The sequence below is a fragment of the Pan paniscus genome, chromosome 8 (assembly GCF_029289425.2).
Source record: "Pan paniscus chromosome 8, NHGRI_mPanPan1-v2.0_pri, whole genome shotgun sequence".
Classification (NCBI taxonomy): domain Eukaryota; kingdom Metazoa; phylum Chordata; class Mammalia; order Primates; family Hominidae; genus Pan; species Pan paniscus.
This window is the reverse complement of record NC_073257.2, coordinates 80,810,706-80,837,054: the sequence shown is the minus strand read 5'-3', so window position 1 is coordinate 80,837,054 and position 26,349 is coordinate 80,810,706. Positions and strand designations below refer to the sequence as shown.

Below are 26,349 nucleotides of genomic sequence, written 5' to 3'. Positions count from 1 at the left end.
ATTGTCATGAAGGTATAGCTTAGCAACATTCAGGAGAAAGCACTTGACAATACATGGAGTAAAAGGAAAATCACTGAATTTACAAGGGAAGGCAGGGTGAGGATACTAATTCTTGTTGGAGATGGATAAGCAAGTAAAATAGACTCAATCATTCCATTAGAAAGAAAGACCAATAAAAGCGCATTAATCATATACACAGAGTTTTCAATATCCGTAAAAAGAAGATATACATACATTTCATGAACTATTACTGAAAGTCAATTTGTAACTCCTTTTAAAATGAAAAGGTGGATGCTGGGCGGGGTGGCTAATGCCTGTAATCCCAGCAGTTTGGGAGGCTGAGGCGGGCAGATCACTTGTGGCCAGGAGTTCGAGAGCAGCCTGGGAAACATGGTGAAACCCCAACTCTACTAAAAATACAAAAATTAGCGGGGTGTGGTGGCGCATGCCTGTAGTCCCAGCTACTCGGGAGGCTGAGGCAGGAGAATTGCTTGAACCTGCCAGGAGGCAGAGGGTGCAGTGAGCCAAAAGGCTGAGATTGCGCCACAGCACTCCAGCCTGGGCAACAAGAGCAAGACTCTGTCTAAAACAAAACAAAACAAAAAAAAACAAAAAAAAAAAAAAAAAAAAAGAGTAGATCAATAAAAAGTCCAATTACATAAATGTATGTTAGATAGATATGCTGTGTATGTATATATTTGTTCAAATTTGAAAATTTTTCTATTAACAATGACTGTGTTTTTTTTTTTTTTTTTTTTGAGACAGAGTCTTGCTCTGTCATCCAGGCTGGAGTGCAGTGGCATGATCTCAGGTCAATGCAACCTCCACCTCCTGGGTTCAAGTGATTCTCCTGCCTCAGCCTCTTGATTAGCTGGGACTACAGGTGCATACCCACCACGCCCAGCTAATTTTTGTATTTTTAGTTGAGACGGGGTTTCACCATGTGGGCCAGGCTATTCTCGAACTCCTGACCTCAGGTCATCCGACTGCCTTGGCCTCCCAAAGTTCTGGGATTACAGGCGTGAGCTAACGAGCTTGGCCAACAATGACTTTTTAAAATATAAAACAGTCTGGCATATCTGTAATCCCAGCATTTTTGGAGGGTGAGGCAGGAGCATTGCTTGAGCTTAGGAGTTTGTAGTAAGCTTTGATCATGCCACTGTACTGCTGCCTGGGCAACAAAGCAAGACCCCATCTCAAATTAATAAATAAATAAAAAGTTCATACCAATACATACCTGATTTTGGTAAGCTACTGGAGCATACTGCTTATAAATTGGAGCTAATCGTGTAGCCAAACTCTGTAAGTTATCTTCAAGGTTTTTTTCCTATAGGAAAACAGAATCCATTAGTTATTTTATAATCGCACCTTCATGTGTTTCAGGTACAACTGAATCATAAATCGTGGCTGATGGTGGTTAATGCACAATTCATACTTATCCTGATAAAATAGCTACCACAGAAAATCACACTGCTTCTTTTCTCCATCTAAACTATTAGACATTGTTATGCTTTAATGAAGTCTTTTGAAATGAAAATTCTAAGTTAATTAGAAATTTAAATAGTGTTAGAGATAAATTACAATACTGTTCATGTTGTGAAAAATGAGAGCTATGTTTTATATTTATTCAATAGTATTGCGCACTTGGAATAAATGAAAACAACGTTCCTGCTGGCAAGGGGAAATGGCAAGTAACTTGGTTACAATGTAACAAGTTCCTATAACGGAGAAGAGAGAGTACATACATAAAACACCTACTCTGTGTGAGATCCTGTTTCAAATGGAATCCATATGTCCTTATGAATTAAACACATGTCCTTATGGCCCATGAAACAGGAATATTACGCATGATCTCTACGAAAGAGCAAGGTCAGGATAACTGAGAGGTTTAGTAAATGCCTGCAGATCAAAGGAAGTAAGTGGGCAAGTGGTTGTCTATAGTTCTCTTTTCTACACCATAATAACTACAAATCAAAGAAGACTTTGAAGGACTATGAGGACCATTAACACTCAAGAAATCTGGATTGCTACTGATAGAGACATCAGATTTTTTCAAAGGAAAACTATCACATGAGTCTCTATTAGCGTGGTGGCTAACGCCTGTAATCCCAACATTTTGGGAGGCCGAGGTGGGCAGATCACTTGAGCTCACAAATTTGAGACCAGTCTGGGGAACTTGGTGAAACTCCACACCTCTCCAAGAAATAAAAAAAATTAGCTGGCCGTGATGGAGTATACTTGCAGTCCCAGCTACTTGGGAGGCTGAGATGGGAAGGTTGCTAGAACCTGGGAGGCAGAAGTGGCAGATCAAGAGATGATACCACACCACTGCACTCCAGCCTGGGTGACAGAGCCAGATCTTGTCTCAAATAACAAAAACACGTATACAGAACATGGACTAGAAAGGGTGAGTGAGGCTTTCGCCTCATGTGCTCATGTGAGATTTGGTGGAAGGAGATGCCATCAACACAGAAAGGAGACCATTATATGAATCAATTGACCTTTGGTATGCATCAAATTATTATAAAAGCCAAAGCTACACAATAATTTAGAGACAGCAAGTCAATTATTTAGTGGTTTCTGACAAGCCTCCATCTTAGCAACCGTAAGTGTGACTCATAATCATTTTGGTTTCCTATTGATTTATATTGACTTGATTATACAAAAAAATTCATAGGATCCATTCATAGATTTGTCTGTTAATCAGGCTACTTTTATCTTACCCGTTGTAGTTTAAAAAACAGGAAAGTCAGCTGGGCACAGTGGCTCATGCCTGTAATCCCAGCACTTTGGGAGGCCGAGGTGGGCAGATCACCTGAGGTCAGGAGTTCGAGACCAGCCTGGCCAAAAAGGTGAAACCCAGCCTCTACTAAAAATACAAAAATTAGCCAGGTGTGGTGGCATGCGCCTGTAGTCCCAGATATTTGGGAGGCTGAGGCAGGAGAATCTATTGAATCTGGGAGGTGAAGATTGCAGTGAGCCGAGACCATGGCATTGCACTCCAGCCTGGGAGACAGAGCCAGACTCTGTCTCAAAAAAACAAAACAAAACAGGAAAGTCATGACCCTACTTTAAAAACATGCCCTCGCTAAACTCATACACTAATTATTATGTTTATTTGGGAGAAACTTTTAAATCAACACCCATTAAAACAATTCTATTTATGTCTTCAATCACTGGAAGTATCCAGTGGGCTGGGTAACCGTGTTTTACTACAAGTGGAACAATGCAGAGAAATGTTAACACTTGTGTACTGCTATTGATATGAACGCTGGAAAAGTCACATGTAAATTCTATACTTTTTGTATGCAGCATCAGGTTTAAATTCTTCAATATTCTCACATTACTTTATTCTATTTTGTAATAATATTTATTCTGTTGTGGACCACACAGAGTCACAAGTCCTACTGAGGAACAGGTCATCTCAAATTACCTCATTTATTGTGTAGAAGCACTGAAATAAAGTAGACAACTAGAAGCAACTCATAGTTTGTACAGTTCGCTGTTGGTATTATTTTATTATTTTTCATATTTTATTTTTTGAGACAGAGTTTCACTCTGTTGCCCAGGCCGGAGTGTGAGTGCAGCGGCACAATCTCGGCTCACTGTATCCTCCACCTCCCGGGTTCAAGCGATTCTCCTGCCTCAGCCTCCTGAGTAGCTGGAATTACAAGCATGAGCCACTACGCCCGGATAATTTTTTCCATTTTTAGTAGAGACAGGATTTCACCATGTTGGCCATGCTGGTCTTGAACTCCTGACCTCAAGTGATCCACCTGCCTCAGCTTTCCAAAGTGCTGGCGTTACAGGTGTGAGCCACTGTGCCCGGCCCTATTAGTATTATTTTACTATTACAGGCTTATTATTCATATTGTAAAATCCTGACCTTCTAATTATTTCATTAGAATGAACATGCATGTCAGATACAGAGGGAATTACTTATCAGATCTTTACCTATTGGTGGTCAAGATTAACTCCTTCTCCCACTCTTTTTTTGTGTGTGGGGGGGTGCAGTGGTGCGATCTCAGCTCACTGCAACCTCTGCCTCTCAGGTTCAAGCAATTCTGCCTCAGGCACTTGAGTAGCCGGAATTACAGGTGCCCGCCACCATGCCCAGCTAATTTTTCTATTTTTAGTGGAGACGGAGTTTCACCATGTTAGCCAGGCTGGTCTCAAACTCCTGACCTCAAGTGATCCACCTGCCTTGGCCTCCCAAAGTACTGGGATTACAGATGTAAGCCACCACACCAGGCCTCTGTTCACACTCTATATCTAATCTCTAGGACCATCATATCCTCATCCATAGCTATACTTACCACTTAGACCATTTCTTAAGTTTCAGATTCCTATTATTGACCTGACATTCCCATGTAGATTTCCCTTAGGAATCTCAATACCAATATATCTAAACTGAATTACTGATCCGCCCTCTACAAACCTGGTCCTATTTCCAGTGTGCCGGATGATAAAGATGAACCCCCCACCCCATATAATTTAAGTGACCATTATCCCCTCCATGGATTGTGCTCATAGATAGCTGGCTCATCTTGCTAAATCCACTCTTGGTTACATTTAGTCTATTGTTCAAACAGCATCTAAAGGGATCTCATTCAAGGGCAAGTGTAAGTATGTCACTCTCCTCCTTAAAACTCTGATTCTGGCTGGGCGTGGTGGCTCACGCCTGTAATCCCAGGACTTTGGAAGGCCGAGGTGGGTGGCCTCCCTCCTCACTCTTGCCTGGGTGACAGAGTGAGAATCCTTCTCAAAAAATAAAATAAAATAAAATAAATAAATAAAAATAAAAAATACTGGTCCGCAATTGTGGCCCATGCCTGTAATCCCAGCAGTTTGGGAGGCCAAGGCAGGCGAATCACCTGAAGTGGGGAGTTCAAGACCAGCCTGGCCAACATGGAGAAACCCCATCTATACTAAAAATACAAAATTAGCTGGGCGTGGTGGCGCATGCCTGTAATCCCAGCTACTTGGGAGGCTGAGGCAGGAGTTGCAGTGAGCCGAGATCACACCATTGCACTCCAGCCTGGGCAAGACCGAAACTCCGTCTCAACTAAAAAAATTGCCAGGCAGGGTGGCACATGCCTGTAATCCCAGCTTTGGAGTTGAGAAAGGAGAATCCCTTGAGCCCAGGAGTCCAGCCAGAGCAACATAGTGAGGCCCCGTCTCAAAAAATAAAATAATATTATTTCTGAACATAAGTTCCATCCAGGTCAAGACACTTTTGTAAGTGACAATATTGGACATTTAATCCATTTCTAAAGCATGGAGCACTTTGGGAATTTAACCATGTCAATATAGTTTTGTTGTTGTTGTTGTTGTTTCTTTACATTATTAAGTGAAGAAAAATAGGTGCCCTTTACGGATTTTTTTAAGATTAGGAAACAAAAAGAAACCAGAAGGAGTTAAATCAGGACTATAGGGTGGATGCCTAATGAGTTCCCATTGATACACTTTGCAAAACTGCCCCCGTTTGATGAGAGGAATGAGCAGGAGCATTCTTGTGGTGGAGAAGGACTCTCTGGTGGAGACTTCCTGGGCTATTTTCTGCTAAAGCTTTCTCCAACTTTCTCAAAACACTTTCATAATAAGCAGATGTTATTTTTGTTTGGCCCTCCAAAAAGTGAGCAAGGAAAATGCCTTAAGCATCCCAAAAAAACTGTTGCCATGAACTTTGCTCTTTACTGGTCCACTTTGGTTTTGACTGGACTTCCTACACCTCTTGCTGGCCTTTGCTTTGATTATGCTTTGTCTTCAGGATTATGCTGGTAAAGCCATGCTCCATCTCCTGTTATAATTTTAAGAATGCCTCAGGATCTTGATCCCAGTTGTTTAAAATTTCTATTCTTTTCTGCAGCTGAGCTGGGAACAACAGTTTTGGAACCCATCAAGTAGGAAGTTTGCACAACTATAATGTTTCAGTAAGAATCGTGTAGGCTGAACCAGTTGATATATCTATTCAGTTAGGGAACAAACAAGATTAATGTTTCCTCAAAAATTGATGTGGGCCAGGCACAGTGGCTCACATCTATAATCCCAGCACTTTGGGAGGCGGAGGAGGGCAGATCATCTGAGGTCAGGAGTTCGAGACCAGCCTGGCCAATATGATGAAATCCCATCTCTATGAAAAAAAATACAAATGGCCAGGTCAGGCACGGTGGCTTACGTCTGTAATCCTAGCACTTTGGGAGGCTGAGGCAGGCGGATCACGAGGTCAAGAGATTGAGATCATCCTGGTGAAACCCCATCTCTACTAAAAATACAGAAAATTAGCCAGGTGTGGTGGTGGGCACTTGTAGTCCCAGCCACTTGGGAGGCTGAGGCAGGAGAATGGCGTGAACCTGGGAGGCGGAGCTTGCAGTGAGATGAGATCACGCCACTGCACTCCAGCCTGGGTGACAGAGCAAGACTCCGTCTCAGAAGAAAAAAAAAAAAAAATATATATATATATATATACACATATACATACATATATATGTGTATATATATACATATGTATCTTGTGTATACACACACACACACACACACACACAAAAGACCAGGTGCTGTGGCTCACACCTATAATCCCAGCACTTTGGGAGGCTGAGGTGGGTGGATCACAGGGTCAGGAGTACAAGACCAGCCTGGCCAAGATGGTGAAACCCCGTCTCTACTAAAAATACCAAAAATTAGCCAGGCATGGTGAGCCTGTAATCCCAACTACTCAGGAGGCTGGGGTAGGTGAATCACTTGAACCCGGGAGGTGGAAGTTGCAGTGAGCTGAGATCAAGCCATTGCACGTCAGCCTAGGCAATAAGAGCGAAACTCCATCTCAAGACAACAACAACAAAATAGCTTTATAAAAGAGCCTAGGTATTAATTGGGCACCTGGCAAGGAGTAGGGACTGTCATTAATCTTGGGCCAAATATTTTTCCTTGAACAGCCAGAGAGGGCCAATTTTATCTTAATTTCTAAAAATCTGCCTGGCCACAGTGTCTCATGCCTGTAATCCCAGCACTTTGAAAGGCTGAGTTAGGCGGATCACCTGAGGTCAGGTCCAGTGAGTGAGCTGAGATCACATCACTGCACTCCAGCCGGGATGACAGAGAGAGACCCAGACTCAAAAAAAAAAAAAAAAAAAAAAAGACGTGGCTAGTTTGACGCTTTGGCCTTCATCTTCAAAATCGTCCCATCCGTTCTTAAAATGAGCTATCCATTTGTAAACTGCAGATTTCTTTGGGGCAGTGCCCATAAGCTTTTTATAAGGCATCAACGATTTTATCATTCTTCCACCCAAGCTTCACCAGAAATTTGATGTTTGTTTTTGCTTCAATTTTAGCACAATTCATGTTGCTCTGATAGAGGCAGTTTATAAACTGACATCTTATCCTTCTTAGTGCATCAAACTAGACCCCATTCAGGCATGTTACAAGTAAGTATGAGTTTATTTTGGTGAAAAATATTATGAAATCCATGCATACTTTATTCATAATATGCATTTTCCTTGAATGTTTTGAAGATCCTTTATATTTATAAACTAACAGACACTTTTTTCCCCCACAAATATGACTTTTTATTTGCCACTATTATAAGTCTGAACTTTAAACAGATTCTTGGACTAGTGGTTCATATCCATCAGCTCGTTCTACTTTAGCACCTGTTTCGTCCTCAGTGGCTTTTCCAGAACTTCTACCTTCACCGTAAAGCTCCATGAGTTTCCCCAATTCAAAGCTAGGCTTCTTCAGCATTTTAACTTTTCTAACAAAGACATCATGGAGAGGATAGATTGGCAAGAATTTTTTCTATGTCTTTTCCAATCCTGTCTGGAATCAATTTATTGACTACTTCTTTCAAGTAATTTGTCTGCACCTCTCGGGTCATGATTTCCATCAACTTGTTCCAGATTTGGCCGAACCATTGGTGCTAAGCATAAGAGGTCTTCCGTATCTGATTGTTGCATTTTTTAGTAAAACCAACACAGAACACATGAAGCAAGTAAGCACCGATAGTCTTGATATTGACATGACCTTCAACCATTGTCTGCCATTTTTTGACCATGAAACATATTTTGTCATGGGTAAGATCCATGCCATGGAAGCTCATCAGGCAATTATTCCCCTGAACATCTTCAGTAATCAGCTGAATTTTCTAAATGCAACTTTATCATTCTGCATATCAGCAAGACTCACTTCAAATACACGACCCTTGAGGCCATCAGATTCAATTATGGTTCCTTGGGTCCTGGTGACTAGTGTCTTCCCAATATTTCTTATATTGAACATGGCAGATGCTTTCACGTAATACAAATATTTCTTAGAAAATGGATCAAGCACTTTCTTCTTGGCTCCCTTTGTGCTGCCTTATTCTTGCCAACCACTACAGTGCTGCTCAGAGAGCCAAAAAGGGACAGATACTTTTATCATATAATATTTAGAAAGAAAACCTAGCTGGTTGGCTCAAGCCAACCTCCCACCTCAGCCTCCTTAGTAGCTGGGACTACAGATCTCACCTGAGATCTGGAGTTCGAGATTAGCCTGGCCAACATAGTGAAACCTCATCTCTACTAAAAATACTAAATTAGCTGGGCATGATGGTGGTGCATGCCTGTAATCTCAGCTATTTGGGAGGCTAAGGCAGGAGAACTGCTTGAACCTAGGAAGTGGAGGTTGTAGTGAGCCAAGATCACACCTTTGTACTCCAGCCTGGGCAACAAGAGCGAAACTCTGTCTCAAAAAAAAAAAAAAGAAAGAAAAAGAAAGAAATCTGATAAAAAATGATGTATCATAGACTCTTAGAATAACTACATTGATATTAACTTTTTAAATATTTTGATGTTACTGCTGTTACATGTAAGAAAGGTAAGTATTGTTTTCAGATAGGTCTAATTATTTTCTTATGTCTATGTATGTGTATAGTGGCTTGTAATATAAAATGTTTTTTACTCTTGGTCACTGCTCAAAGATTAAAAGATATCAATCTTATAGTTAATCAATATATAAATCCTCACTACACAAACAAAGCATAACACATTAGAATACTTAGTTCCTATTGGTGCCCCACCCCCTCCCACTGCCTACCCACCCACGAGCTGATAAAGGTGTGGAGTTATACTTATAGGTTATTTTAATTTAATATAAGTATTGAACTTATTTAACTTAACACCAAGTTCGACTAATTTCTTTGCTCACCATGGCCTCGTGTCCCGGACTGATTCGTTCCGGTTTCATATATCTTCTTTCTGGATTACGTCCTTTAGTAATTCTTTCATAGTAGGTCTGTGGGTAGTAAACTTTCTGAGTCTTTGAAATTTTGGCAAATGGGTTTTTCCTATTTTGGCTGAGTATAAAATTCTAGGTTCTTTTAATGATGATTTTGCTGGGGTGGGGTAGTAGAGCAGGAGGAGGAAGCCAGGGACAATTGGAATTTGGGGAGATAGCTAAAGTCTTTACCTAATTTATTTAGAGTCTTAATTAATTTATTTACTTATATAATAGAAATATAATTTTACTATTTGATTACTACTTTTCAATATTTAGTTTTTATAGTGTTTCAAAAAATGTTAAAGGAATGCACTTACATATTCAATGTGTAATTCAAAAATAAATTATTTGAATAACGAAGGACACTTACATGTAAGGGAGAGCTCGGATCAATTCTAAATCTTCTGGGGCTTGGGCTTCTACCAAACTTACAGCCATTAAAGTACATACTCCATGAACAGCCAAAAGAGAATGAAGCTCCACAAGTCTCTGGATCAATTCCTTGACATGTACAGGTACGACTGTAAGATTGTAATTCAAGAGAGTGAATTGATGAAGCATTACAATACCTCAGAGAGAACATTTCAGGTTTCTATAACTTTAGAAGGATGGATGCCTAAAGAACCGGTTATAACACTTATCTATTATATTACTTATTTAAAATAGTTTAATGTTAACAATAAAAAGCTAACTTTTGTTTTTTCAAGAAATCTGACTACTTTATTATAACCAAATTTTTAGCAAAAATATTTGGTCATGATTGCAAATCCAAATAAGTGGGAATAAACTATACAGATCTAAAATACTCACAGTATTGTTTGATTTGGAGATGTCTGAGATAGGGAAATAAAGAACTTGGGTTTTTCTTTTTCTTTTTTTTTTTTGGTTTATTTATTTATTTATTTTTTGAGATGGGGTCTAGCCCTGTCACCAAGGGTGGATTGCCGTGGCACAATCTCGGCTCACTGCAACCTCCGCCTCCCAAGTTCAATCGATTCTGCTGCTTCAGCCTCCTGAGTAGCCGAGATTACAGGTGTGCGCCACCACGCCCAGCTAATTTTTTTATTTTTAGTAGAGACGGGTTTCACCAGGTTGGCCAGGCTGGTCTCAAACTCCTGACTTCAAGTTATCTACCCTCCCAAAGTTCTGGGATTATGGGTGTGAGGCACTGAGCCTGGACAGAACCTGGTTTTTAAATCTGGGTTTTAAATCCTGGATTTGTTCCATATCACAAATGAAAATTAGAACATTTTATTACTGCTTTGGAATTCAGCTGCTTTATATCTAAAATCAGACTGATATAATTTTCTAAGGATTGAAAAACAATATATATTTTATATAAAAACAGTTTCTTGGCCAGGTGCGGTGGCTCACGACTGTAATCCCAGCCCTTGGGAGGCTGAGGTGGGCGGATCATGAGGTCAGGATTTCAAGACCACCCTGACCAACATGGGGAAACCCCATCTCTACTAAAAGTACAAAAAATAGCCTGGCATAGTGGCAGGAGAATTGCTTGAACCCAGGAGGCGGAGGTTGCAGTGAGCTGAGATCGTGCCATGGCACTCCAGCCTGGGTGACAGAGCAAGACTCCATCTCGAAAAACAAAAACAAAAACAAAAACAAAAACAAAAACAAAACGGTTTCTGAATTGTAAAAACTTTAAAAAGTGCATAATAGAAAAAAATGGAGCAGAAAACCGGTTTCATTTAATTAAATCTTAAGTGTATAACTTTTAGGGCATTTCTAAAGCCTTAAACTAAACTATATGGTAAGAATGACAACGAAAGTACCATATATTCTTCTTGCAGTTATAAAACTGTATGCTCTTCCAATCCCATTACTGGGTATATACCCAAAGGAATATAAATCATTCTACCATAAAGACACATGCATGTGAATGTTCACTGCAGTGCTATTCACAATACCAAAGACATATAATCAACCTAATTGCCCATCAATGACAGATTAGATAAAGAAAATGTGGTACACATACACCACAGAATAGTATGCAGCCACAGAAAAGAACATAATCGTGTCTTTTGTGGGAACATGAATAAAGCTAAAGGCCACTATGCTTAGCAAACTAACACAGGAACAAAAGATGAAATATTGCATGTTCTCACTTATAAGTAGGAGTTAAGTGATGAGAATTCATGGACCCAAAGAGGGGAACAACAGACACTGGGGCCTACTTGAGGATGGAGGGTGGGAAGAAAGAGAGGATCAGAAAAAATAACCATTGGATACTAGCTTAGTAGTTGGCTGGTGAAATAATCTGTACAACAAACCCCTGTGACATGAATTTACCTAAATAAAAAACCTGCAAATGCACTCCTGAACCTAAAATGAAAGTTAAAAAAGGATTGCATGCTTTTAAATTCCACCAGAAAGAAAGAACAAAAATAACATTAAAAGAATAATTAAGTAAAAAATAAAATTGCATAATGCTTACAACTTAGTATATATTGTACTTATATAACGATTAAAATAGAAAACAATAAAGAAACCAATTATTTTGAAAAAGTGAAAATAATATAAAAATTTAGAAAAAAACGATTTTTTATGTTTTCACTGTGAAAGCCTGGAAAATGCCTGATACGTAACTTAGCATTGCTTATAAAAGAAAGACTACAATGAAATTCACTAAATGAGATGCAAATGGAATGAAAATGGTTAAAACATTTTGAATAGAATAAATTAAAGTTGCCAAACAAATAGAAAGATAAGAAATTTATTCATATCGTTGAAAAAGACATGGAAGGAGAGAAAAATGTTGTTTAACTTACTATGTACTATTATTTTAAAAATGAAACACAGAGGAAATGTGATAAGTTGTGAGATCTAGAAGAGCATCCCCAGGTTATTTTAAATAGTCAACAACACCAATAGTGGGACAAATTGCACTGAGTGTAATAGTCCAGGTTATATTTCATCTTTTTAATTATTTTTTCTTTTGTTTCAGCCATCTTTGGCTATAGGTTGTATTTCATAGCCTGACTTAAGTCAGGAAGAAACAGATAAACCAAAATTGATTAACAGTCTATAGAATTAGCTTTTTCGCTTCAAAAATTTCAATGTCATGACAGACAAAAACGGAGAAAACAAAAAGGATTAAGGGAGCAAAAGGAAAAATAACTAAATGCATTGAGTCATGGACAGGGGAAAATTACTCGGAAATGGATGATATTTGAATATGAACTAAGATGAGATCACAGTATTTTATCCAACTTAAATTTCCTGAATTTGATCATTATATGGGGATATACAAGAGAACAATCCTCATTTTTAGGATAAATACATTCAAGTATTATTTAGGGAAAAAGCCAAAGTCTACATCTAGCTCTCAAATGATCAAGAAAGAAATAAGTCTACAACAGTAACGTGTTTGTATGTGTACATAAACAAATGTAACATAGTGTTAACAGTTGTGGAATCTAAGTAAGGGTATATAAGAGTTTACCAGGCCGGGCACGGTGGCTCACATCTGTAATCCCAGCACTTTGGGAGGCTGAGGCGGGTTTGAGACCAGCCTGGCCAACATAGTGAAACCTCGTCTCTACTAAAAATACAACAACAACAACAAAAATTAGCTGGACGTGGTGGCGGGCGCCTGTAATCCCAGGTACTTGGGAGGTTGAGGCAGGAAAACTGCTTGAACCCAGGAAGCGGAGGTTGCAGTGAGCCAAGATTGCACCACTGCACTCCAGCCCAGGCGACAGTGCGAGACTCTGTCTCAAAAGAGTTCACTGGGCTGGACATGGTGGCTCACGCCTGTAATCTCGGCACTTTGGGAGGCCGAGGTGGGCGAATCACGAGGTCAGGAGATCAAGACCACCCTGGCTAACACGGTGAAACCCCGTCTCTACTAAAAATACAAAAAAAAAAAAAAAAAACCCAAAAAATACAAAAAAAAAAACAGGAAAAAAAAAAAAAAAGCTGGGCATGGTGGCAGGCGCCTGTAGTCCCAGCTACTTGGGAGGCTGAGACAGGAGAATGGCGTGAACCTGGGATGCAGAGTTTGCAGCGAGCTGAGATCACGCCACCGCAACTCAACCTGGGCGACAGAGTGAGACTCTGTCTCAAAAAGAAAAAAGGAAAAAAAGACTCCGCTGAAGTATTCTTACATCTTTCTGTATTTGTGAACTGTTTTTTTTGCGGGGGGTGGTGAGGGGAAGACTTGATCATGCTCTGTCAAGTGCACTGGCAAAATCATAGCTCACTGTAACGGCAAACTCCTGGCCTCAAGCCATCCTCCCTCCTCAGCTTTCAAAGTAGCCAGGAACACAGGCACACACCACTATGCCTGGTTTTAAAAATTTTATGTAGGGATAGGTTCTCAAACTCTTGGTTTCAAGAAATCCTCCTGCTTTGATCAGGCATGAGCCACTACATCAGGCCCATGAAGTTCTCTCTCTCTCTCTCTCTCCTTTTGCCATGTTGCTCAGGTTGGAGTTCAGTGGCATCATCATAGTTCACTGCAGCCTCAAATTCCTGGGCAACAGCAATCTTTCCACCTCAGCCTCCTAATTACCTAGGACTACAGACATACGCCATCATTCCCAAACAGTTTTTTTTAAAAAATATTTTTGTAGAGATGGAGTCTTACTATGTTGCCTGGTCTGGCTTTTGAACTCTTGGCCTCAAGTGATCCTCCCTTGTCGGCCTCCCAAAGCGCATGCCTGTAGTCCCAGCTACTCAGGAGGCTGAGGCAGGAGAATCGCTTGAACCCGGGAGGCAGACATTGCAGTGAGCCAAGATTGCGCCACCACACTCCAGCCTGGTGACAGAGCGAGACTCTGTCTCAAAAAAACAAAACAAGAACAACAACAAAACTTATCTCCTCTTACAACTATTCACCAGTGATTCATTAAATGTATGAGAGATTTAAATTTCAAAAATTTATATTTTAAACAAGTATAGTCATTTCTCACTTGATGTCAACAGGCTGTTAGAAACTGATTATAAGTAAAACCACCTAGAGCAGTTCCCCGAATATCGCTCAATATTGCTACAACGTTGATGAGAAAAATATTGGTTTCATTATATGTTGCTTTGCTTAAAGTCACAGAAAAACATGCCTAAATACCACTCAACATCCAGATCCAAATAAGGAAAAAGATGGGTATGTTTGATTGCATTAAAAACAAAACCTTTTGCGGGAGATAACATAGCCAAAGGAAAAAGACAAACTGAGAAAAATATTTGCAAATTATATCACAGAATCAGAGTTAATAGCACCATCAGAGAGAAAATAGATAAATGGAGGAATTCTCTGCAAGAATAGGCTAGGTTATTTAACAGGTGGTTAAAACAAACAAACAAACAAAAAAAGCCAAATGGTTTTTAGTCATGTGAAAAAAATACTCCCATTCATAAGAGAAATTCAGGTCAAAATTACACTGATGTCATTTCTCTTAATAGGCAAAAACTCACATTTGCCAACATAATCATTGGTAAGACTACAGAAAAACAGATATTCTCTTACATTGAATAGAGGAAATGCAAAATGATATGACACTCCTGTGGAAGACCATTCTTTTAAGTCAAAATCCCTTTCCTCCAGACTCTAGAAGTGAGTTGGGTCAGCAATATTCTTTCATTGCTTCCCTTTTTGGGAAGCAATGAAATAATATTCTTTTCTTTTTTGTTTTTTTTTGAGATGGAGTCTCGCTCTGTCACCCAGGCTGGAGTGCAGTGGCACAATCTCAACTCACTGCAAGCTCCGCCTCCCGGGTTCACACCATTCTCCTGCCTCAGCCTCCTGAGTAGCTGGGACTATAGGCGCCCGCCACCATGCCCGGCTAATTTTTTGTATTTATAGTGGAGACATATTAGCCAGGATAGTCTTGATCTTCTGACCTCATGATCCTCCTGCCTCGGCCTCCCAAAGTACTGGGATTACAGGCATGGGCCACTGCACCCGGTCACAGTGAAGTAATATTCCAAAGGAGAATGATTTAAACTAACCTTAACTCACTATAAAATAGAGACTCTTTCTTTACAGAAATGTTCATTCTTTTTAATTCCACAATACTCAAATCCTATTCTCCCATATAATATACATAGTTGGTAGCTAATTAACAATTTTACCAATATGTAATAGAGATCTGAATGGTAAGGCAGTATAAAACAGATTTAATTACTTTTCATTGAGGGTGCATCTTCTGTCGGTAGGGTGCCCATTGTATGACTTTAGATTCTCTGTGAGCTCTGTGTATAGTCGGTCGGCCATTGGAAGAGGGATGCCATCCCATACCATGATGAGCACCACCATCACAGCAGTTGGACAGTGGTGGCCTGTACGCTGCCGGACCAAACAAAGAACTTTTTCTTCATCACTGCTTCTTCTTAAAACCTGAAAAAACAGAATACATTCATCTATGGAAGACAAGTATGCCAAATTTGAATGCAATGGATATTCCTTTTGATGTTCTGCATGATTATATTTTAGTTTATTTACTTAATTTATAAAATTTGTTCTACAGATGGGGTCTAACTATGTTACCAAGGCTGGTCTCAAACTCCTAGCTTCAAGCAATCCTCCTTCCTTGGCCTCCCAAAGATCTGGGATTACAGACATGTGCCTCCATGCCCGGCCATATTTTAGTTTTTTTAAAGTTACTACTTCTCAAGGGATAAAACCCTGTAGGACTTTCCACTGCCTCAACAGTTCCCTCCATGAGACTCATCACAAGAGTACCTGAACCTATATGACTAACAAACAACAGGCAGAACAAAAATCTGTGACATGTGGTTATTATTTGTAGAAGAAGTAGAAGGCAGTCTGTGTTTTATTTCACTGCTGTTATAGTTTGCACAACAGACAAGAGAGGGCCCGGTAGAAAACTGCACTGAAATTCCACAAATGTCACAAGGGAACAAATGTAGATGATGGAAAAAAACCATCTAATGTAGTTAGATGGAAATATCCAAGAACTCTCAACATTAAAAATAAACTTGACAACTAATTTTGGCCATCTGAGGAATGTTACGGCTTTTCCTTTGGGTGACTCATTTTACTATCAAGAATTAATATACACAAAGGAATGCCTCTGTGGTTTCTATGATTTTTACATGTTATTGGAAAGATGCATTATATGCATTTTATTCATAAGACTAATGTGGTCTAGTTGACTTGGTGATTGCAAAATAGAAAAATTAATTGTAAATATTTATTTGTTTATTTAATACTGCATCCAATTATTGGGATGTTAAAAAGGCTTCGGCAGTATTTAAAATTTGCTCAGTGGTCTGAGTGTTAACTACAAAAAAAAAATTCTATACAAATGTTGTCACCACATAAAACCATCCAACCATTTAAAACTGCCTCCATGTATCAAAAATTTAGAAAGTGCAGAGATTGACCACATTAATCAGTACATAACCAGGACATGATGAAAATGCCCATCCATGTGACCAGAATGGAGCAACCAATAGCATAATTTTTTGTTGCTATAATATTACAAAACTTGAGATGAAACTTCTTAAGAAGTTAGTTACCCAATATCACTTTCTTCTGTCACTCCAGATGGTTAACAATCATTGCTACCAAGGCATCCCTTGAGTAGAGTTGGCTTTAGGACCTTCCCCCTAGACACAATTATTTATATTAAAATTTTTTCTATATTTATACGTCCTCTTACAGCCAAATAATAACACAGTGCTTGCAAATAATCTCAAATGCAAAATTATATATATATATATATAGTACCAAAATTATTTTGGTTAATATTCAAGTTGTCAAAATTAACAATGAATTTATATTAATAAAGTTTTTGTATAGGAAATGCTAAAAAGCTTTTTCCTGATGATATTTGTGCCTTTTCTGGATATTCCAAGTTACCATCAGTGTACAATAGAAAATTAAGCACAATGGTTAGGAGTCTTTAAATTCAAATCTGAGCTCCATAAACTGCTTAAATATTAAATCCATAAGGCTTCTGGAAACTAAAACTATTATTAAAATAAACAAAGGACTAACTATATGCAGAGGAGTATAAATTCATGGAATAGACATTATTATAATTACGTCAATTTTGCCAAAATTGATCTCTAGATTCAATGCAATCCCAATCAAAACCCTATCAGAGGTTCGTGTGTATGTGTGTGGGTGTGTGTGTATGTGTAAATTGACCAATTGTTCCAAAGTTTATGAAAGAAAATGAATCTTGACCCCTACCTCACACTGATCAACTTGAATTATAATGTGTATCTAAACACAAAAAATAAAGCAATGAAGAATTTTAGAAGAAAACATCTTCATGACCTAGGAGTGGGCAAAGCATTTTAAAATGGCTTACACCAAATCTGCTAATTGAAAAGATAAAAAAGGCTGGGTGCCGCAGCTCACACTTGTAATGCCAGGATTTCGGAACATAGAGGTGAGAGGATTGCTTGAGGCCAAGAATTCAAGGCCAGCCTGGGCAACATACTGAGACTCAGTCTCCACAAAAAATAAAATAAACCCGGCATAATGGCATGTACCTGTAGTCCCAGTTGCTCAGAAGGCTGAGAGGGGAGGATGCCTTGAACCTGGGAAGCCGAGGTTGCAGTGAGCACAGCTTGCACCACTGCACTCCAGCATGGGCGACAGAAACTCCATCCCCGCCAAAAAATAAAATAAAAAAACAAAGAAGGCAAGCAGGAGGATCGCTTGAGATGGAGAGTTCAAGGCTATCATCATGAACTTCAGCCTGGGCAACAGAGTAAAAAAAAAAAAAAAAAAAAAAGCAGGCTGGGCGCAGTAGCTCACACGTGTAATCCCAGCACTTTGGGAGGTGGTTAGATCACTTGAGGTCGGGAATTTGAGACCAGCTTGGGCAACATGGTGAGACCTTGTCTCTTCAATAAAACACAAAAATGAGCCGGGTGTGGACACCTGCCTGCAGTCCCAGCTACTTGGGAGGCTGAGGCGGGAGGATCCCTTGAACCTGGGAAGCCGAGGTTGCAGTAAGCCCAGATCTCGCCACTGCACTCCAGCATGGGCGACAGAAACTCCGTCTCAAAAAAAATTAAAAAAATAAAATAAAATAAAGAAGGCAAGCAAAAGGGCAGGAGAAATATTTACATGACATATATTTGACATGATATATATATACACATTATATATATTTACATTACATATATTTGGCATAATATATACAACACAACATATACAGAGAATTGCCCCCATAGAAAATTGGCCGAAAAAATTGAATAGGCACTTCACAATAGAGAATATGAAAATAGATGATGAGCATATGAATATATGTCCAACAATATTTGTCACCTAGCAAAGTAAAACACAGTAAAAAGGAGCTACCCAGGCCGGCACCATGGCTCATGCCTGTTATCCTAGCACTTTGGGAGGTGGAGGTTGCAGCGAGCCAAGACTGCAACACTGCACTACAGACTGCGCGATGGGAGCAAGACTCCATCTCAAAAAAAAAGAGGAGGTACCTATGTTGGTGGAGAGAAGAGAGTGTTGTGATAAAGATACTGTTAAATTTCCAAGAGGCAACTGCAGCTAAGATTATTCTTGAATACTCAAGGCTTGGACAGAAGCAGCTCAAAGCCCCAGAGGTTTTTGTTATAGTAGGCAAATTTGGCTTCTAGTCATGTCACATGCATATAGGAAACAGAAAAACCAAGTATTTAAACAGCTTTTTAATTACCCTCCTTCCAAAAACCAGGAGAACACTAAAGGTATACACATTCTTGTTCTGTGTGTACAAAAATATACTACTTATTCCTAATGTCAATGAATACTATGGTGACATTTAATTATTTTTCTACTATATTCACTAACTTCTTGCTGGTATACAGACTTCATAATTGTTCTACAGTCCTATTTGAAACATAGACAATATGATATATGACTGGTATTAAAATAATAGGACACAATTATTATAGCTATAATAGTCTTTCTAGAATACTTTTCAAGAGAATCACAGAAAAATCTACTTGATTTTTAAAGAGAGTAAAATAATTGGATCCTTATATACTGAGGATGCAATAGCTTTACTATATACTAGGAATAACCAGATAGAAGTTTGGTTTAAAGTCTGATATCTCAGTAGGGTTGTTAAAAAACAGAAAGATGCAAAAAAACCTAAGAATAAAACTATAAAAAATGTAGAGAAGGTTATAAAAGAAAGTTCAGTTGGAAGAACATAATAGTGTTCCTAAATGAGAAAGCCAACCCTAAATGTCTAGCCTCAAATCTCTCCCCCAATCTATTCAAATTTAGCGTGTTTCTAAGGTTCATATGGAAGGGTAAATGAGCATCATGTCAGGAAAATTTGTTTTTAAAGAATTAGAGGGTACAAGGGCAGTTTTATTACATGGATATATTGGGCAGTGGTGAAGTCTTGGGCTTTTTGTATACTCACTTCCAAAATAGTGAACATTGTACCCAACAGGTAATTCTCCAACCCTCAAGAGAAACGTTTTTTAAACAAATAAGAGAATTGCCCTTCTAAATTGAAGTTTGTTCTTTTAAAACTGTTCTTTTTTTGTTTTCTTTTCTTTTCCTTTTGGAGACAGTGTCTCACTATGTCACCTTGGCTGGAGTGCAGTGGTTCGATCATGGCTCACTGTATGCAGCCTTTAACATCATTTAAAAGCTCTCCAGGCTCATTCGATCCTTCCGCCTAACCCTCCCAAGTAGCTAGAACTACAGGTGCTTGCCACCGTGCTTGGCTACTTCTTTGTATTTTTGGTAGAGATGAGGTCTGGCTATGTTGCCCAGGTTTGTCTCAAACTCCAGGCCTCAAGCGATCTGTGCATTTCAGCCTCCCAAAGTGCTGGGATTACAGGTGTGAGGCCCCACGCCCAGCCATGATAAAACCAGCCATGGTCTATTATACATACACATATTATATATATGTGGTCTATTATACATATTTACAAAAGTATAATAGAAGGTAACCTAAAAAAAGGCTATGAAGAGTGAATTCATGGAAGAAATAAAAATTAATAATAAGTAAAATTTATTATTAATAAAAATTAATAATAAGTAAAGACATCCAACTTTGCTAGTTACAATGCAAATTGAATCATGATGTCAACTTTCACCTTAGGTGTACAATGACAAAAATTATCACTCTTAGCTTAGTATTTTGTTTCTATTTTTTTGACTATTAACAACAGGCTGGGTACGGTGGCTCATGCCTGTAATCTCAGTAATTTGGGAGGTCAAGGCAGGTGGATCACTTGAGGTCAGGAGTTCGAGACTGGCCTGGCCAACATGGTGAAATCCCGCCTCTACTAAAAATACAAAAATTAGGGCAGGGCACAGTGGTTCAAGCCTGTAATCCCAGCAATTTGTGAGGCCAGGGCAGGCAGACCACCTGAGGTCAAGAGTTTGAGACCAGCATGGCCAACATGGTGAAACCCTGTCTCTATTAAAAATACAAAAGTTAGACGAGTGTGGTGGTGCAACCTGTAGTTCCAGCTACTGGGGAGGCTGACGCATGAGAATCGCTTGAACCACAGAGGTTGCGGTGAGCTGAAATCGTGCTGCTGCACTCTAGCCTGGGAGACAACAGTGAAACTCCGTCTCACAAAAAAAAAAAAAGAAAAAAAAAATTTTTTTTAATTAAAAAACCCACAACACTTGTTTTTGTTTGTTTGTTTGTTTGTTTGTTTTTAACAAAGAAAAGAAAAGAAAAAAGTTCTGGCTGGGCATGGTGGCTCATGCCTGTAACCCCAACACATTGGGAGGCCAAGGTAGGAGGATTTCTTGAGCCCAGGAGTTAAAGACCAGCCTGGGCAATGAAATGAGACCCCGTCTCTACAAAAAACCCCAGAAAACTAGCTGGCGTGGTGGTGAGTGCCTATGGTTTCAGCTCCTTGGGAGGCTGAGGAAGGAGGATTGCTTGAGCCTGGGTCAAGGCTGCAGGGAGTTGCGCCACTGTACTTTTAGCCTGGGTGACAGGGCAAGACCCTGTCTCAAAAAACAGAAAATTTTCACAGCCTAACTCTTAGTTTGAGTATACCCAAACTGCTAAAAATTATAATCTCTAAGCACAGGATAAAATTGTAATGGCTTTTAAAATTTGAAATATATCTATAATGTGTATATATAATTTTTAAATTTAAAAACTAATATTAGAGGCTGGGTGCAGTGGCTCATGCCTGTAATCCCAGCACTTTGGGAGGCCAAGGCGGGAGGATCACGAGGTCAGGAGATCGAGAACATCCTGGCTAACACGGTGAAACCCCGTCTCTACTAAAAACACACACAAAAAAATTAGCTAGGCGTGGTGGCGGGCGCCTGTAGTCCCAGCTACTCGGGAGGCTGAGGCAGGAGAATGGCGTCAACCCGGGAGGCGGAGCTTGCAGTGAGCCGAGATCGCACCACTGCACTCCAGCCTGGGCGACAGAGCAAGACTCTGTCTCAAAAAAAACAAAAAACAAAAAACAAAGAACAGCTAATATTAGAAGGAGCAAGATTACACAATTTAAAAAATTTTTAAGGTTTAAAACGGCTAGCGCGGTGGCACACGCATGTAATCCCAGCACTTTGGGAGGCCGAGGCGGGTGGATCACCTGAAGTCAGGAATTCCAGACCAGCATGGCCAACATGGTGAAACCCCATCTCTACTAAAAATACAAAAAAAATTAGTCGGGCTTGGTGGTGGGCACCTGTAATACCATCTACTTGGGAGGCTGAGGCAGGACAATCCCTAGAACCTGGGAGGCAGAGGTTTCAGTGGGCTGAGATCGCGTCATTGCACTCCAGCCTGGGCGACAAGAGTGAAACTCTGTCTCAAAAAAGTAATAATAGTTTTTTAAAAAGTAAAAAAAAAAAAAAAAAATTGGCCAGGCACACCTGTAATCCCAGCACTTTGGGAGGCCAAGGCAGGCAGATCACCTGAGGTCAGGAGTTTGAGACTAGCCTGGCCAACATGGTGAAACTCCATCCCTACTAAAAAATACAAAAATTAGCTGGGCTTGGTTGGGGGACACCTGTAATCCCAGCTACTTAGCAGGCTGAGACAGGAGAATCGCTTGAAACCAGGAGACGGTGGTCGCAGTAAGCCCAGATTGTGCCATTGCACTCCAGCCTGGGCAACAAGAGTGAAATTCCATCTCAAAAAAAAAAAAAAAAAAAAAAAAGAAGAAAAGAAAAAAGTAAAAAAAAGTTAAATTAAATTAAAAACCAAACTAAACGGAAGTATCCAAGCTGTAAATTATAATTTTTTTAAAAGATTATTTTTTTAAAGCAAAAAATAAGTCCCTGTAACACTATCTTATTTGTAAGGTTTCCAAAGGGAATAGGGTGATTTGTCAGTGCCACAAATGATCTGGGCAGCATACAAATTCCAGATCAGATTCAGATCTGGGAGCAACATTCATGTCAAGTGTAGCGGGTATCTTTCCAAAGAAGGGTCATTTTGAGTTTTATCAATAATCATGTAAGAGACAAAGTAGAGTAAATTTTTCAAAACAAAATTATGGTGGCCAACTCCTCCAAAATGTCACCAGTTAACATCATTTAAAGCTATCTACATATTACAAGAAAATGAGACTTTTACAATACAATTCAACCTTTGTAAAGGGATTAATGACTGAGTTCACACAACGGGGTTCTGAAGTTTTGGTAATGTCTTGATCTGGCCACTGGTCACATAGGTATGTCCACTTTGTACAATTTCACTGGGCTGTACCTTATGGTATGTATACTTTTCTGTGTGTATATTATACTTGAATTAAAATGTCCTTAAAAAATGAACTCTATAAGCGAGTAAACAAACTAACATAAAAAGAGTACTAATGGTACTTTAGTAGACAATAAGCTTAAGTAAAGAAAAACATGTAAGTCAGTTTAATATTGGCCGGGCGTGGTGGCTCATGCCTGTAATCACAGCACTTTGGGAGGCCAAGGTGGGTGGATCACTTAAGGTCAGGAGTTTGAGACCAGCCTGGGTAACATGGTGAAACCCCCACCTCTACTAAAAATACAAAAATTAGCTGAGCATGGTGGCACATGCCTGTAATCCCAGCTACTCGAGAGGCTGAGGCTGGAGAATGGCTTGAACCTGGGAGGCAAAGGGCCAAGATCACACCACTGTACTCCACCCTGGGCAACAGAGCAAGACTTCATCTCCAAAGAAAAAAAAATCACTTGTAGGTATTCATTGCCACATCTGCTCTATTGACTAATACACAATCGCACAGAGGGGAGCTCATCATATGATGCCCAATGTGAAGCACTCAGGCATTGGGGCCAACAAGGCCATCCACTGTTTGACTTCTTCTACCTACTTCTGCCATTACCCCAGAAGCTCAAGAGGGGAAGTATACAAAGAGTTATACTCCTGCCTCAGCCTCCTGAGTAGCTGGGATTACAGGCTTACGCCACCACGCCCGGCTAATTTTGTATTTTTAGCAAAGACGGGATTTCACCACGTTTGCCAGCCTGGTCTTGAACTCCTGGTCTCAAGTGATCTGCCTGCATCAGCCTCCCAAAGTGCTGGGTTTACAGGCATGAGCCACCACGCTGGCCAGCTGGGAAATTCTTAAATGTGATTTACTCATGACATCCAGCTAATTTTTAAAATACTATTTTTTTTCTTTTTTTCTTGAGACAGGGTCTCATGCTATCACCCAGGCTGGAGGGCAGTGGCACAATCTCAGTTCACTGCAGCCTCTGCCTCCTAGGTTCAAGTGATTCTCCTTGAACATCTAAGGTGCATCTAAGAAACTACATTACCCTTTTCTTCAAAATCTACTGAAGAACAAGATAACTTGTTTCTGACAAGATCCAAAGTGACAGCAGAGAAAAAGAGTCAAAAATCTCTGCCAAAGACTATAATTATGTGAGAGTTTTAATGACCACCTGGCAAGGAAACATTTCAAGAGAAGAATAAAACGGTGTTGAGAACATAGGCAAAACAACGTAAGAATGGCTAAGAAAGTGGTGCTGGCCAGTTAGAATTTGCTGTTAGACTTTTTGTGTGTGATCATTAAAAAGAGAAGCAATAGATCTCTCTTCCAAGCAAAGAAGACAAGAGGGCTGTCGCGGTGGCTTACGCCTGTAATCCCAGCACTTTGGGAGGTGGAGGAGGGTGGATTACTTGACGTCAGGAGTTTGAGACCAGCCTGGGCAACATGGTGAAGGCTGAGGCAGGAAAATCACTTGAATCTGGGAGGCAGAGGTTGCAGTGAGCCGAGATTGTGCCACTGCACTCAAGCCTGGGCAACAGAGCAAGATTCAAAAAAAAGAAGACAAGAGAAACACAACTTAAAAAAAAGGTGAGGGGGCAGTTTAGGACAGAACTTTAATACTATTAACAAACCTAAGCATATACATGGAGATTTTAAAAAATGAAATCATGAAATGATGCTTGATATAGATTAATGTTTTATAACAAATACACAAAAAAGGTACACTATCCAAGATGAAAAGTAAATTTGGAGCAATGTAATTCACAGGCTGTATGTGTATATTCGATTTCTTAGTTCAAAATTTTTGACCTTCATTTCCTCCCTCACCCACGTATAGTCCACCCAATTGCACTAGTGTCATTCAAAATAACCTCATGGTAAAGTTCTACAAACTATGTAGAATACAGACAAATCTAATTCTTTTTTAAAATTGTTTTAAAATTTTTCCCACCTTCCTTCATGGACATTTTTTAATTCCAATTTTCATTCAACCTCTACCTAAAGTTTAAGCGTGGGGTGGACAACTCCAGCAGATTCCCAGCTCTAATCCTCAGTTTCTCATGCCTCAGAATATAGCTAATAATGAATACCATAGCCATACTATTTCAAGATACCAATTCAAATTCAAGATACTCAACTTTCTTTTCTCTCTGTACGCAGGGCTCATTCCGTTACTCAGGCTAGAGTGTAGTGGCCCAATAATGGCTCACTGCAACCTCCTCTTCCTATGCTCAAGCAATCGTCCAGCCTCCAGAGTAGCTGGGACCACAGGCGCACACCACCACACTTGGCTAATTTAAAAAATTTTTGGCCGGGCGTGGTGGCTTACGCCTGTAATCCCCACACTTTGGGAGGCTGAAGTGGGCGGATCACGAGGTCGGGAGATCGAGACCATCCTGGCTAACACGGGGAAACCCCGTCTCTACTAAAAATACGAAAAATTAGCCAGTTGTGGTGGCAGGCGCCTGTAGTCCTAGCTACTCGGGAGGCTGAGGCAGGAGAATGGCGTGAACTTGGGAGGTGGAGCTTGCAGTGAGCCGAGATCACGCCACTGCACTCCAGCCTGGGCGACAGAGCGAGACTCCGTCTCAAAAAAAAAAAAAAAAAATTTTTTTTTTGTAGAGTCTCACTATGTTGTCCAAGCTGGTCTCCAACTACTGGGCTCCAGTGGTCCTCCCGCCTCAGCCTCCCAAAGTGCTGGGATTACAGATATACAGAAATGAGCCACCGCACCCAAATGGGAAATTTTTTTTTTTTTTTTTTGGAGATAGACTCTGGATGTTGCACAGGCTGGAGTGCCGTGGCACCATCTTGGCTGACGGCAACCTCCGCCTCCTGGGTTCAAGTGATTCTCGTGCCTCAGCCTCCTGAGTAGCTGGGACTATAGGCACGTGCCACCATGTCTGGCTAATTTTTTGTATTTTACTAGAGACGGAGTTTCACCGTATTGTCCAGGATGGTCTCAAATTCCTGAGCTCAGGTGATCAACCCGCCTCGACCTCCCAAAGTGCTGGGATTACAGGCGTGAGCCACCACACCCAGCCCTAAAATACATTTTCTAAATAGCCATATTTAAGCTCCATATTCATTCACTCAACACAAATTTATTGAGTGCTAATTCTAGGCTCGGCATTGCTCTATGCAAAAGCAGTAAACGATATGAATATTTTAAGTAAGATAACCTGGAAAGTTTGGAAAAATAAAGTTTGACTAACATTACGATTTTTCTGACATATAATCCGTTAAAAAACCTATTTTAGCCCTTTGGGAGGCTGAGGTGGGCAGATCATGAGGTTAGGAGATCAAGACCATCCTGGCTAATGCAGTGAAACCACGTCTCTACTAAAAATACAAAAAATTAGCCAGGTGTGGTGGCAGGCGCCTGTAGTCCCAGCTACTCAGGAGGCTGAGGCAGGAGAATGGTGTGAACCCAGGAGGCGGAGC

General features: G+C 40.1%; 1 protein-coding gene and 1 pseudogene across 4 annotated transcripts in view; both read right to left on the bottom strand.

Annotated features, from left to right (window-relative positions):
- The window catches only part of TET1 (tet methylcytosine dioxygenase 1), a 140,568-nt gene that overhangs the window by 16,406 nt on the left and 97,813 nt on the right, over positions 1–26,349 (bottom strand). For 3 of the 4 annotated variants that reach the window (XM_034930687.3, XM_055092916.1, XM_055092917.1), the window contains 4 exons: positions 15,396–15,607; positions 9,623–9,773; positions 9,181–9,267; positions 1,238–1,327 (listed from right to left, as the gene is read on the bottom strand). In XM_034930687.3, the coding sequence (XP_034786578.1) occupies positions 1,238–1,327; positions 9,181–9,267; positions 9,623–9,773; positions 15,396–15,607 (540 nt within the window). The remainder of the gene's footprint in view (positions 1–1,237; positions 1,328–9,180; positions 9,268–9,622; positions 9,774–15,395; positions 15,608–26,349) is intronic. The other variant, XM_003846041.5, reaches the window with a different exon arrangement.
- Positions 7,546–9,015, bottom strand: LOC134731122 (small ribosomal subunit protein eS1-like; annotated as a pseudogene).